This window comes from Heloderma suspectum, chromosome 2 (assembly GCF_057233095.1).
Source record: "Heloderma suspectum isolate Gila_16-S chromosome 2, 16-S_ref, whole genome shotgun sequence".
Lineage (NCBI taxonomy): Eukaryota > Metazoa > Chordata > Lepidosauria > Squamata > Helodermatidae > Heloderma > Heloderma suspectum.
Window position 1 is genome coordinate 38,157,766 of NC_139459.1, and position 13,980 is coordinate 38,171,745.

General features: G+C 40.5%; 1 protein-coding gene across 4 annotated transcripts in view; it reads left to right on the plus strand.

Moving 5' to 3' along the window:
- The window catches only part of GPBP1 (GC-rich promoter binding protein 1), a 51,202-nt gene that overhangs the window by 14,203 nt on the left and 23,019 nt on the right, over positions 1–13,980 (plus strand). For all 4 annotated transcript variants that reach the window (XM_084833282.1, XM_084833280.1, XM_084833279.1 and 1 more), the window contains one exon: positions 13,644–13,763. In XM_084833282.1, coding sequence (XP_084689408.1) covers positions 13,701–13,763 — 63 coding nt within the window. In that variant the 5' untranslated portion in view covers positions 13,644–13,700. The remainder of the gene's footprint in view (positions 1–13,643; positions 13,764–13,980) is intronic.

Here is a 13,980-nt window from a genome sequence, read left to right on the forward strand (position 1 = left end):
TGGCTGAGTGTGGATAATCGCGTTTTAATACAAGAGCGTTTAACCCGATGGGACACCGAATTCATTGCGATGGCGGGTGCAATGTAGATTGGCCCTTAGAAAGAATATGTATAGGAGACGGAAGGGGGCCATATAACCAAGGAGGAGTACAGTAAAGTAGCCTGAATCTGTAAGAATGGTTTCAGGAAGGCTAAAGCTCAGAATGACCCAAGGCTTGCAAGGTATGGTAAAAACAACAACATTGGCTTCTTGGATATGTTCAGAGCAAGAAGAATAAGGAAGTGATAGGCTTGGGGAAGAAGGTAAAGTGTTAACAGGTAGCTGAGAGGAGGCAGAGCTACTAAATTCTTCTGCCCTTCTCCTGTAAGGAGGAGTTGTGTTCAACGTAGGAAAAGTAGAACAAACAATAGGGAAGTGCAGCCCACGATACTTAAGAGATGGTTAGCTATTTTAAATGAGTTCAAGTCCATGGACAGATGAATTACATCTGATGGTACTGAAGAAGCTTGGAGGTGTTTTTTCAGAGCCACAGTCTATAATCTTTGAGAATTATAATTAGACGACAGCATGGGTTTTTCAAGAATAAATTATGCCAGACCAAACTTATTTCCTTTTTTGGTAGTTACTAATTGGTTAGATAATGGGAATACTGTGGACATAGTATATCTTGGATTTCAGCAAAGCATTTGACAAGGTCTCCCATGATATCCTTGTTAAGCAGATAAATGTGGCCTGGATGATATTGATGTTAGGTGGCTCCGCAGCTGATTGAACAACCATTCCCAGTGAGTGCTCATTAGTGGCTCTGTGTCATACTGGAGGGAAACCTCAAATGGAAATGCTTTCTAAATTTGCAGATGATACAAAGCTTAGATAGCTAATACCATAGAAGGCAAAATCAATATTAAAAACTTATTTCAGGCTGGAATGCTGGGCAAAACCAACATGATGAAATTCAGCAAGGATAAATGTAAAGTCTTGCATTTAGATAGCAAAAGAAATCAAAGGCACAAATATAGGATTGGGGGAAACCTGGCTTGACAACAGTACATGTGAAAAGGATCTAGGTGTCTTAGTGGATTACAAGGTGAGCTGAGTCAGCAGGTTGATGTGGCTGGTTGTTGTTGTTATCATTATTACTACTAGTATTTACAACAGTTGTATACTGCTCCCCATCCAAACAGATTCTGGAGCAGTGAACAGGAGAAGTCCAATAGTAAAAAAGATAAAGGATTAAAACACCATACTAAATAATTTAAAACAAAAGGCTAATAAAAACTGTGACTGGTCATTTAAGGAATGCTTCCTGGAACAACTGTTTTCAGGAGGCACCGGAAGCAGCACAGTGTTGGCATCTGCCTTACCTCCAGGGGCAGGAAGTAGCAAAGAAAAGGGGCTGCCACACTGAAGGCTCTCCTCCTGGTGGGCTCCAATCAGGCCATATTGTCCATGTGGAACCACCAGGACCATGCCCCCCAATGACCTCAGTGACCAGGCAGGTTGATAAGGGAGAAGGCGCTCTCTCAGGTGTCCTGGTTCCAAGTTGTTTAGGGCTTTGTACACTAGTACCAAAACTTTAAACCTGGCCTGGTAGCGAATGGGCAGCCAGTGCAGTTCCGTCAGCAAAGGAGTTGCATGCTGAAAAGGGGCAGCGCCCAACAACAGCTGAGCTGCTGCATTCTATGCTAGCTTCAGCTTCTGGAGTAGCTGTAAGGGCAGCCCCACACAGAGCACATGGCAGTAATCCAGTCTTGAGGTTATTAGCGCCTGTACCACTGTGGCCAAGCTATCCCTGTCCAGGAGAGGGCATAGTTGGCAAACCAGCCAAAGCTGGTAAAAGGCACTCTGAACCGCCATGGCCACTTGGGCCTCCAGCAACAATGATGTGTCTAGGAGTATCCCCAAACTACAGAGCTGATCTTTCAGAGGGAGTGCAACCCCATCCAGAACAGGCAGTGAACCTATCTCCTGGACTCGGGAACCACTCACCCACAGGGTTTGTGTCTTGCCAGGATTCAGTTTCAGTTTATTGGCCCTCATCTTGCCCATTACTGCATCTAGGCACTGATCCAGGACTTTCACAGCCTCTCCTGATTCAGGTGTCACAGGGAGATAGAGCTGTGTTTCATCAGCGCACTGATGGCACTTGGCTCCAAATCCCGTAATGACCGCTCCCAGCAGCTTCATACAGATTTTAAACACCATTGGGGAGGAGATGGTACCCTATGAAACCACATAGCTCAATTGCCAATGGGCCAAGGAATAGTCACCCCATGTTACTGTCTGAAATCAGCCCTGCAGGTATGACTGGAACCACTGTAACAGTGTGTCCAATACCCATCCCCCAGAGTCTGTCCAGGAGGATACCATGGTCAATGGTATCAAAAGCCAATGAGAAGTTGAGCAGAATTAACAGGATTGCACTCCCCCCCCCCCCCGTTAAAAAACGGTAATGCAAAGTTAGGCTGTGTTAACAGTATCACAATGTTTAGATCACTGGAAGTAATAGTTACATTCTACTCTGGAGTTCTGGGTCCAGTTCTGGGTGCCACATTTTAAGAAGAACCTTGAAAACTGAAATATGTCTAGAGCGGGGGTAAGCAGCCTGGTGCCCTCCATATACTTTGAACTTCAACTTCCATAATCCCTGTCCATTGGCAGTGCTGGCTAGGGCTTATGGGAGGTGTAGTTACATCATCATCTTTATAGATGTTATTGAAACAAGTTTTTATGGATTAAAAAATGGCAAAATTGGGGGGGAAACATCCCCCCCCCGGACTGTTTTTTTTTTTTTTTTAAATGGAACAGCTTTGGATTATGACATATTTTCTTTTAGAATGACAAAATATTTAAAATGAGGTATTTATATATTGTTACTCAGCCTTTACTCCCCCCAAATCATTTCTAAAAATGATGTAATAAGAGTTTTATGGAATGACTAGAGATGTAACGTTTCTGGAAATAATGAAGCTATAGGGAAAATGTTTTTTAATCATCTCTGTAAGATTCCCAGCTTAGCTATTTCAGGGATGTTCCAAGTCATGCTCAGTTTCCCAACATGTGAGTAGAGTCATGTCACCGTATCATAATATGGATGGAAACGTGCATTCTTGACAATTTAGTTTTGTTCTATCGAGTTCTGTGATTCTGGGGTTGTTCTGGCTAAATGCTGTAGCAGTCAGTTAATGTTGTTCTAATCTAAAATCCACACATGGAAAAAAACACTGTGTTATCATGCCACTGCCACCAGATGCAACAGAACAGCCTGTGGGTTATCTTATCTAAGTTTCTTATTTCTTTTAGGGCGCAATCCTATGGCTGCTAGCCAGCAGCTACACGGCCATAGGGTACATTGGTTTTCGGGAACTGACCTTCCCTCCTCCCACACTGCCTCGCAGGCAGCCTGGAATGGCCCTGCGCTCCGCGCTTGGAAGAGGAGCGCAGAGCGGCAAAAACCGAGCATTCCGGGGCAGGGAAAGCGGAAATGCTGGTACAACACATCCAGCGTGTTGTCTGGCAGCCGCTTCCCCTGCTCCACCTTCCCCCGGCTAAGCAGTGGAAATTGGCTGTCTAGCCGCAAATGCAGGGTGGCTGAAGCACGGAGGGGATGATCCCCCCATGCTTCTTCTGCCCTGCATTGGATAAGCGGTCGCCTCTGAGTTTGGAGGCGGACGCCTATCCTGGTAGGATTGCTCCCTTAATTAACTTTGAGGCTTGGGTCTATAGAGGTCATTGCTACAGTTTTTAATACTGTTCTTGTTTAGATCTCACCACTAGGGAATGGTGCCTCAGCTATAAAACCTTTTCACTGGTGCCACTAGAATAAATACTCTCTGCCTAAAAGAAACTCAGTAGACTGGTTCCTAGGGCATAGGTGTGGGGTTGACACCACCACTAGAGATAACCTTTCAAAATGAGCAAAAAGTAAGATGTTTATTAATTGAAACTATTTATAGAAGTGAATAAAATAATAGGTTGAGATTGCTTAAAGGTTCTTAAATAAAGTTGCTTTCCATTCCAGCGTCTAGGATAATTCAGATGTTTCAGGGACTACTTGCTGTCCCTGTGATCAAATGTAAAATAGGAACCTAGAATGTGTTACTTATTTATTTGATTTATTAGCTGCCCATCTGGCCGGCTACCCAGCCACTCTAGGCGGTGTACAGTACAAATAATACGAAATACAACAAATTTACACAATCAACTGAACAAACAACATTGCTCTAAAACAACAAAAACCCTAACCCACCCCAAATGCCTGCCCGAACAGCCAGGTTTCAAAGCCTGGCGGAAACTCCTTAAAGAATATGTATAACTTGGTTTGCTTGTAACATTATCATGTTTGGCACATTAAATGTAAAAGTATATTTCATTCAGACAGTAATTACAAATTTACTGAGTTTACTTTTAACAGTTTTTAATTTTAATAATTTTATGAACAAACCAAGTTATACATAACTTCTTAAAGCAACCTTCCCAACCTGGTGCCCTCCAGATGCTTTGGACTATAACCATTGTCCAAACCTGACCATTGGCCATGTTGTGTGGGGCTGATGTGATGAGAACTGAAGTCTGGAGGACACTAGGATGGGAAAGGCTCTCCTAAAGCAACAAGTCACTTTAGATCTGTAAAGTGTGCTAAAAATGTATTGCTTATTTTTCAATCCCCCCCCCCCCCCGCCATTCTGTTTTTCCCTGAACCACCCTCCACCCCCTGGAAAAAATCCATGGCTTCAAAATTTCTGGAAAGGACAGCTAGACTGGTGAGGACGAGGGAGAGGGCCTTCTCTGTGGCGGCCCCTACTCTGTGGAACTCCCTCGCTAGGGAACTCCGCCATGCCCCCCTCTTTAATGAGCTTCCACCATGCATTAAAAATGAGGTTGTTCAGGCAGGCATTTGGGGTGGGTTAGGGTATTTTTAGAAATACGATGTTTTTAAATGTAGAATTTTATTGTTTTAAATTGTTTTTATTATTGTACATTGCCCAGAGTGGCTGGGTGACCAGCCAGATGGGCGATTAATAAATTTAATAAATAAATAAATAGAAATAAATAAATATGGCAGCCTTCCCCAACCTCCAGATGTTTTGAACTCTCATAATCCCTGACCATTGACCATGCTGGCTGAGGTTGATGGGAGTTATAGTCCACAACATCTGGAGGGCATCAGGTTGGGAAAAGCTGCTATATGAGACTATTTTAAGGACATTGGTTTATAGGTAAAGTGTACAAAATGTATACAGCCTGACAGATAGGTGTAACGTCTGGTTATAAGACTGAAACCACAGTATAAATAATACTCTGGTTGTAAATTAACATGGTTTAGTGGTCAGATTTGTCCTGTTGGAAGTATATGCAACTGTATGAGTGGGAAACTTGATTTAAATTTGTCTTTTTTCTTGCTGATTTAAACATTGATTTAATTTATCACCTTGATTTAAATCAGACAGCCATGTTTGGTAGATACAGTGCACTTATTCCATGGCATTAAGGAATTGGTAATGTCATATGGAAATCCTCAATTCCTCCGAAAATACCATTTTTGTTGCCTTTAGAAGTGTGGCTTGTGTACCTTTTTCACCTTTTTCCTGCTCCTTGAGTGTTTTTGTCATCATATTTTGTTTAAATTATCTTTGCAACCTGCCCATTTATTGAGGTTATTTCTGGAGCCCTTCCTCCAGGTGGCCTTGCTTTGTGAGGTGGGTAGCAACCAGAGAGAAGGCCTATTTGGTTGTGGCACCCTCTTATGGAACTCCCTCCCCTAAAAATGCTTGCCTAGCACCAACATTTCAATCTTCTCGGCACCAGGTGAAGATGTTCTTATTTTTTCAGGCTTTTTTAACAGTCTGAGTTAACTGCTAGATAAACAAGAAAGCCCTATATTTATAGACCCCTAATGGCTCTTAAGAATGTTTTATCTTGACTTCTGTATTTTATCTTGTTTTCAGAAACCATCCTAGAAGCACTGCTAAAGGGTGGTATATAAATCTTTAAAATAAATAAAAACTAGAAGCAGTGATAAGAAGACATAGCTAAAAATGCTTGATAGTTTTGTGAATGTCTCTTCAAGTGGTGTAGAAGTGCCTCAGGTTGCTGCCTCCTTCCCCAGTCTATAATACATGTAGAACTTGTAAGTGTAAATCTGTTCATATTTATCTTTTCAGTCTCTTTGCCCACCTATAACGTGCTGTTTTAGGGACTGCTAATCTAAGTTGTTGTAGACAACTTAGACAATCAAATAGTAGCAAATGGGGCTAATATCCTTACTTTTGGCAAATAGTAACTTGTCATTCGTAAACGGAGAAAAATATGGCGAAGGAATGGAATAAATGTTGTTGTGGAGATTCTTTTCTTTTATGACAGGAGACAAGAAATGAGCCATTGGGGATATATAAGGATAGGGCTTCCTTGTGTATGTAGCGTTGAACTGCTCAGAGTGTTCCCAAGAGGCCTCCCATGCAGGTAGCTTACAGGGCCAAAGCTGCTTAACTTCAGCAGTAGAACTGCATTTTATGCCTTCAGATCATTCTCTGGGCATGGTAAGAGTATCCCTTTTTGCTGTATTGCATATTTGATTAGGTAGGCTCTGGAGGTATTCTGTGTGGGTAAGGTAGCTCTTGAGTCCATGCAACTACAGTTAATATTATGCAGCATGTTATTTCTGTTATCAGAAATAATGTGAGCAGGAAGGACATATGAACACCTTTGTAACTTGTCTTTCCACACAGTTGATATCTGAGCAGTGTAGCGATAACTAATATATTGATTATTGTATCTTCAGCCTGAAACAGGGATGTCATATGCTTTTGTATCTAACATTCACACAGTGAGGTTATTGCCAAATTATGTTGGAGTGCAGGGGATACATCTGCAGTTCAAGAGGGACTGCTCTAGCGTCTACAGTTAACAATTGCCTCATTGAATCTTCACAGTTCTTTTTTCTAAGGATAAGATCACTTATTGGCAGGACATCATGGCACCTTCACATTTATATGGCAGAAATGTTTGGCAGAAGAATTGGGGAAGGAGCAGGGTTGGTGGTGACCACAAATTTTTGCTCAACCTGGTAGCCAACCATTCACATTATTGTGAACTCCACTAAAGTAAAACAAAATTGTGAATGTTATCAGCTTTGCTTTTTTAGGTTTTTGTGTATATGAACAGGGGTTGACAAATTTTTGGGTGGCCTTGGTGGCCAATCTAAAACTTGTGGTTGCCAAGACAGCCCTACCCCAAGGGATGGGTCTTGTCTCTGACTTTGTGCTGCATCTCTGAAATGCAGCACTAGGTCAGGGATAAGCCAACTCACCTGCGCTGTCCCCTCCAGCGTGGAGCTGGTGAGGGATGCCGGATGCCTACTAGGCAGTTGGCACCTCAAGTGCAAAACCCCCCCTCCACTGTTCCCCTCTAGCTAGGAGCCGGCAAGGGCCAGCAGAGGAAAGGCAGCTTGCTCTATATCTATAGGTGGCTGGAGATTTGACTGCCCACAGGAGAAGATAAACTGATGGCTCCAGCTTCTCTCTCCAGTTGAGGGTCAGGGGTTTGTTTTGACTCTCTGCTTGTGCCCAGCAAACTCAGAGCTAAAAGAAATTTCAGGGTTCTGCCCATCTTGGGGGCTGGGGATCATCCCTCCCCCTTTTTGGAGCTCCAGTGTTGGGAGGAGGTCTCAGGCTTGTCTTGCACACTGGCGCCTGGCTGATGGGCAAGCAAGATAGTTGAATTCTGCTTATGAAACTCATTATATTGGATGAAAATCGAATACTATTTGCATTATAATAAAACATCGTTGTTAGGAATGAGTTTGGAATTTTCTCTGCTACCTGGGTTCTTCTGCTGCTGCGCTTCCCCTTTGTTTCTAATACCCTGCTTTCCGCTTTTTTCTTTTCTTTACTCAGACTTCTTTTTTTTAATATCTTAGTATATCTAGTTACTTGTTTATTAGCCTACTAGCTTTTTTCTTTTTCCTCTGTTGGGTGGGCTAGGGTGGGTCAATTATGTGAGCCATCTTGTTTGGCTTATATTTTAATAAAATCAGTAACAGTCTTTTCATGTCAACCATTGATGTGTCTCTAGTGAAGAAGCAGTTATGAAGCTGAAGCATATTTAATGAGAAATGTTCTGTAATCAGCTATAAAGTGGGACACAATTGCTCTATGCTACATCACTGCTTTGAATGTTTTGTTAGTGCCACTGTCATAGCTAATCATGCAAAAGCTATTTTGGGCTGGATTTCAGGAGGGTGCACTGTGATGCAAGGAATTATCTTTTGAGCAGCAGTAGCAGTTTGTAGTGTTCACTGAATATGTTGTAATCTCATGTAGGCAGAGTCATAATATTGTTTCCTGTATCTGGGACCTCTGGGTTTTTTGGGTTTTGTTTTTTTTTAGTATCTGTAGCTTTGGAAGTCACAATGTATTGACATTTCCAAACCCATTGTTTTGTTATGTCTCTTGTATAAGGGTCCCCAAATATGGTCTCCATGCTGACTGTCTATTCTCCTCAAGCCCAGCAATTGTTGCTTCCCCAGTCTTCTAACTTCATGCTATGATTCAAAGACACTCACAATGTTTCTGAAGTGTAGTGGAAGTCTTGCCAGGACCTTGTCAGTTCCCCAAGTTTTCTGTGTTTGCCAGAGCACTCCGAGAAAGAACCAGTTGGTGGCAACCACAAATAAAGGCTACCAAGATTAGCCAAAATTTGTGAAACATTCCCAGTGTATATATTTTACATGGTTTCCTTTTTTACTTGTATGCGGAATGTCTTTAAAATATTCCCATATAGGCTCTGTCTTATGATCAGTATCTATGACAGTTTGAGGTCAACAGCACAATTCTATACATGTCTACTCAGAAAGAAGTTCCATTGAGTTTGGTGGGGCTTACTCCCAGGCAAGTGGTTATAGGATTGCAGTGCCAAGTGTGGGAATACTGGAAAATGCAGACTGGACAATTGAGACATGATCATATTGGTTCTTCATTTCTATAGAAAAGCCTCTTAACTCACTATATCTGGTAGAGGTGTTTATATAGTATAGAGACTAACTGTATTGCTAACATTCTAATGTCTAGTTTATTTAGTGTTAACCTCGTTAAGAGAAATGTAGTATTTGCATCTTTAAGAAAATAAAAGATCCAACTTTTTATTTTTCTGGTTATTTCTTTAAAATCATAATTTTTTATCCAGCCTGCTATATTGTCCTTTTGTCTTAACTGTTTCCTCTGCCACTCTTGGCCCAGTTCCACCACCACATAAGCACAGAACAACAATCCTATCCAGCCTGTGTTTAGTCAGAGAAACAGTAACTGAAAGTCTAGAATTTTCAAGAAGCCAAAGCTGCTAGGCTGGACAGAGCTATTTTCATTAGATGAAAAACTGAAATGAATGTATATGATTGGTAGGCAATTCAATGCATGTGAGTGTGACAGAACCATTAATTCATTTTATGTTTATTAAGTTTATGATGATATTTAATTGTAACTTTGTTGGTTGATCTTTAAAAAACACAAATTCATCTTCAGCCTAATTCTATACCTGAAGCAACCTAGATAGATTATTGTTCAAGAGTGTGATGAAAATTTCCAAGGTGAGATCTTTTAAGCTTCAATAGCAATGTAGTTCTTACACTGTACTGATTTGTAGGATGTCCAAATATTTAATTCCTTGTAGTTTAAAATCTTCCTCTTGTCTTTCCATAACCTTTAATAGATATGGTTAATAATTCCTCACCCTCTTCTCTGGCATTCCTTTAAATGCTTTGAAAGAGGTTGGGAAATCTTCTCTTTAGACTTCTACTAAGCCAAACCAAGGTAACCAGAAATCATCTTTTAAATTTCAGACTTGTTCTCTAAATGAATAAAGTGTTTGGAGTTAGTTTTTAAAGTTAACATAATGGCCTGGTTCAGATGTTACACAACTAAACTATAGTTTAGCCTGACAACAGTGAACTGCAGCGACCCTTGGGCTCTCACACTCCCGCCTTTTCTTTTTCCAGCATGGCTGTGAGAAGGAGTTTGGGGGCTTTTCCTTCCAGTTTAGATTAACTACATCTTGTCATGTCATGTGAACCAGTTTGCCAAGTTCAGATTTCAAACGAACCATAGTTAAGCGAACTTCAAACCATGGGTTATTTTGCTGGCTGATTTAATGAAACCATAATTAACAGTAACCACAGTTTAGGATTCAGATGACATGTTATGCTCTGGGTCATGAAAATCAACTCATTTGCAGCCACACCAAAGGGGGAGCATGAGAACTTAGGCTTGCTGCTGCTTGCTCTTGTTGCACTAAACTATAGTTTAGCATGACATCTGAATGTTTCTAATGAAACCTTGGGCTATCAAAAATAGAAGTAAAATATTTTTCTATGGATATTTTTTTTTCCTCCTATAGTCTTTACTATTATATGCAGCTTGACATGCTATAAACAAAGTACCTAGTATATGATCAAGTTAACCTTTTCCAAGCTATTTAAAAGGTAAAATGAATATAATTGTTAAAATATAATTACAATTACCTATCTATCGAGAGCTACAGTGCTCTCAAATGTAATACATTTCACGCAAAGATTATTCTCTGAATCCTTTTCAGTTTGTTGTCTGTTTTGGTTCCCCAGACTGAATGTTGCTTGTTGGTATTATCTTGTCTTCTGATACAACCTAAACCTAACACTCGTCAGTTGGTGTTTTTTTATGTATTAACATCTATCCAGGAAATGTTTGACACCAAATCATTCTTGAAAATTCATGGCCTGAACCATGGCCCCTCACTTTATACTTACACTTTCGGTTCTTCTAGTTACATTTGTACATGGATATTTACATTGGACACATGACTTGTTGAATTCAGTTGTGTCCAAAGGCCGAATATCCAATTTGAATATTGAATTTCGGTCTTCATTTCTGTCTTTATCTACATGACAAACTTGGTAAATATGCTGTCTAAAATATAAATAATGCAGCTAGCTCTGCATTTCTAAAATTTGAAGCTCATGTATTTCGAATTGTAGCCTGCCCTTCCCGCCACATGCCACACAGCAACCCACTTTTGAATCTGAGAGGTCAAGCAATTTCTTTATGACATGGGGTCAGGGGGTGGTCTGTTGTTCAAAGAAAATGAACCCCAGCTTGCATGGCCAGTGGTTAAGAATGTTGGCAGTTGCTGTCTAACAACATCTGGAGGGCCACAGGTTATCCATGCCTGCATTAGGCACACCTAAAATAGTTCTTTAGAATTTGGATACTCTTTACATCTTAATCTAAATGGTTAATGAATATGTAGGACCAATACTGGGTCCAGAACTTTCGCATGCAATAACCTTCTTAATGTTCTGACATAGTTGCATTTCTGAAAGTTGTTAGAAACCTTGTTCAAACTTGTTTAGTAACTTTTCAGACCTACTGGAAAATGTAATTGAGATAAGCGCTTGCTGAACTTGTAAATATTGTTAATCTTTATCCAAATTTAGTTTGGATTCTTCAAGATGCATCTTTATAAGTAAAAAATAAAAGCCAAAATATCGCAATCATTATTTCTAGTATAGCTATTGAACGTAGTCTTTGTCCATTGATGTTTGCCGTTGTTCAGTTCAGATAGCACTTACCAATCTACACTTCAGATCTTCAGTGACATACATATTATTGTAACTGAAAAATGTCTCTATTGCAAAGATGCTTATCCTGCAATCCTGTACACTCTTACCAGGGAGTAAGGCCCATTGAAATCAACAGGTCTTACCTTTGAGTACACAGGTATAGGATTGTGCTGTTAATGTAGCTAGCAGGCAACTGGAATCTTAAACTCTCATAGAGGACAGTGTAAGCATAATGATTCAGATCTCATAATAATGGTTAAAAGTAGGGGCACAGAATTTGCTTTTCATGGGAAGCATGTCTTTCCCTCCTGTTCAGGTTGACAAACCTCTGCCCTTCTGAGCTTAGAGCTGGGGAAGAGAGAAGACAATTGTCTCTGTAATTGTGCTGGCTTCAGAGGTAGCTGAGCATGATTTCAAGAGAGAATGCCCTTGATTTTTCTCGGAGTTGGGGGATGGCCAGGTGGAAATAAACTTTTGGCTGACTTCCAAGGACAGCCAAAATGATTGTACTCCTTGTTTTAAAGAAAGGACTAGGCTACAAGGTTGCATGCTTTTTTCTCTCCAGTGCAATTTCACCCTGTTAAGTTTGCATGTTCTTTGAATATTTGCCCACTTAGGAAGGTCTGCACAATAATCTGTAAGGTGGCTTTTGTTTGTGTTTTCCTGAATCCTTAGTTTTGTGCTCTGTGAGAGGATATATTGGCCTGGTTTGTACATAATACTAACCCATTGTATGTATAGGTTGTTGTGATGTGTGAATGTGGCAACACTAACAAACCATGGTTTATTGACCATGAACAGCCCAGAAAGAGAACCCATGGTTTGTTGTGTTGTGTACTCTGGGTTGTTTAAACCATGGGTTGTCTTTATGTGCAAACTCAGAACGTGGGTTGTATCACCATGCTACAGAGGTGGCAGGCAACCCCCCCCCCCCCGCCGTTCTACATGCCAGTACTATAGTGTCAGATATTTTGGCTTACAGCTCCCATCAGCCCTCGTTGGCATAGCTACTGGTGAGAGATGATGAGAGTTGTAGGCCAAAACATCTGGAAGGCCACAAGTTGCCCACTCCTGTTGTAGATGGATCCAGATGGTGTTTACAAATTGCTGCACTGAATACCTAAAAAGAGATTGAATAGCAGAAGGTGGAGCAGAAGAATGGTTGTACCTTCTATGTTGCTTTTAAATATTTGGTGCTAGCCAGTACTGATTTAAAACAAACAAACAAAAACTCTTGAAGCCTCCTTAAGGATTGAGAGGATGGGATAAAAATAAAACAAGAATAGTTGACATAGGCACACCATTGGACTATCTCTTCCATGAATAGTGTCTTGGTTCTTCTAAGACTGCCCAAATATTCACAATAAAGGTTAGCGTAAAATGAGAGCATTAAATGAGAATTTTGTGTTTAATTTTCTAGTATAAATTGTGCAGCTATATACTTTGCATGTTGATTCGGAGTAAATCCTGCTGAGTTCAGCAGGACTTGCTCCTAGGTAAGGATGCATAAGACTGCATATTTTACTCGGAGAACCTAACATGTTATATGGCCACTTTATTTTGTGTCCACTGTGAATTGGAGGTACAAGCAAAATTTTAAGTGCCTCTCATTTGCAGAGTGGATCTTTGGATTGAAACCTGTGTATGGGAATGCAAACATAAGTGAATTCTTTCCCCTTTTCATTTGTAAGTATTATGTTCCTCAAGATACTGATTTCAAGGGATAGAAATACTTCTAAGTATGTAAACGTTGAGATTTAAGTAACTTGAGCACTAAAATTGCTGGTGTTCAAGAATCTTCACGGACTTCCAGTTTGTTTCCATTTAACCAGGGCATAGGACCTCTTTTCTGGTGTCCCATTTGTAGCATGCTTTTCCCAAGTGCATTTGGTGAAGAACTGCTGTACTTGTGTTTTGTTTTACCTGTGTTACTGCATTTTGTTGTGGTTTGTTACTACTTTTCACTTGTAAGTTGCCTTGAGGACCATTGTGGTAAAAAAATAAATATATAAATATTTATCCTACATAATGATACATTGTACTTCCCTGGTAGGTATTTGCCATGAGGTGCTGAAGCCTTCTTTTACTGATTTGGAGAGACTGGACCTAAATGGCGCAGCATGACTTTGCTCCAGCCTGGCTTAATTTTCCTACTCCACCATCATCATCAAAGGTGTGTTCTTGTAGTCTATTAAATCACTAGTATCAGAATCTATTTACTTTTCACTGTTAAGATTAGCACAGTTTGTGTAAACCATTAATAAGTATACTAGTTGGCTTAAGGGCCTCTTTTTTAAGACCCCTCCCCTAGATTTTAGAGGGATTTAAAAAATTCTAAGGGGATGGGAGAAGAAGCAGACTACAACCTGATGAGCTGCCACCATTCAGAT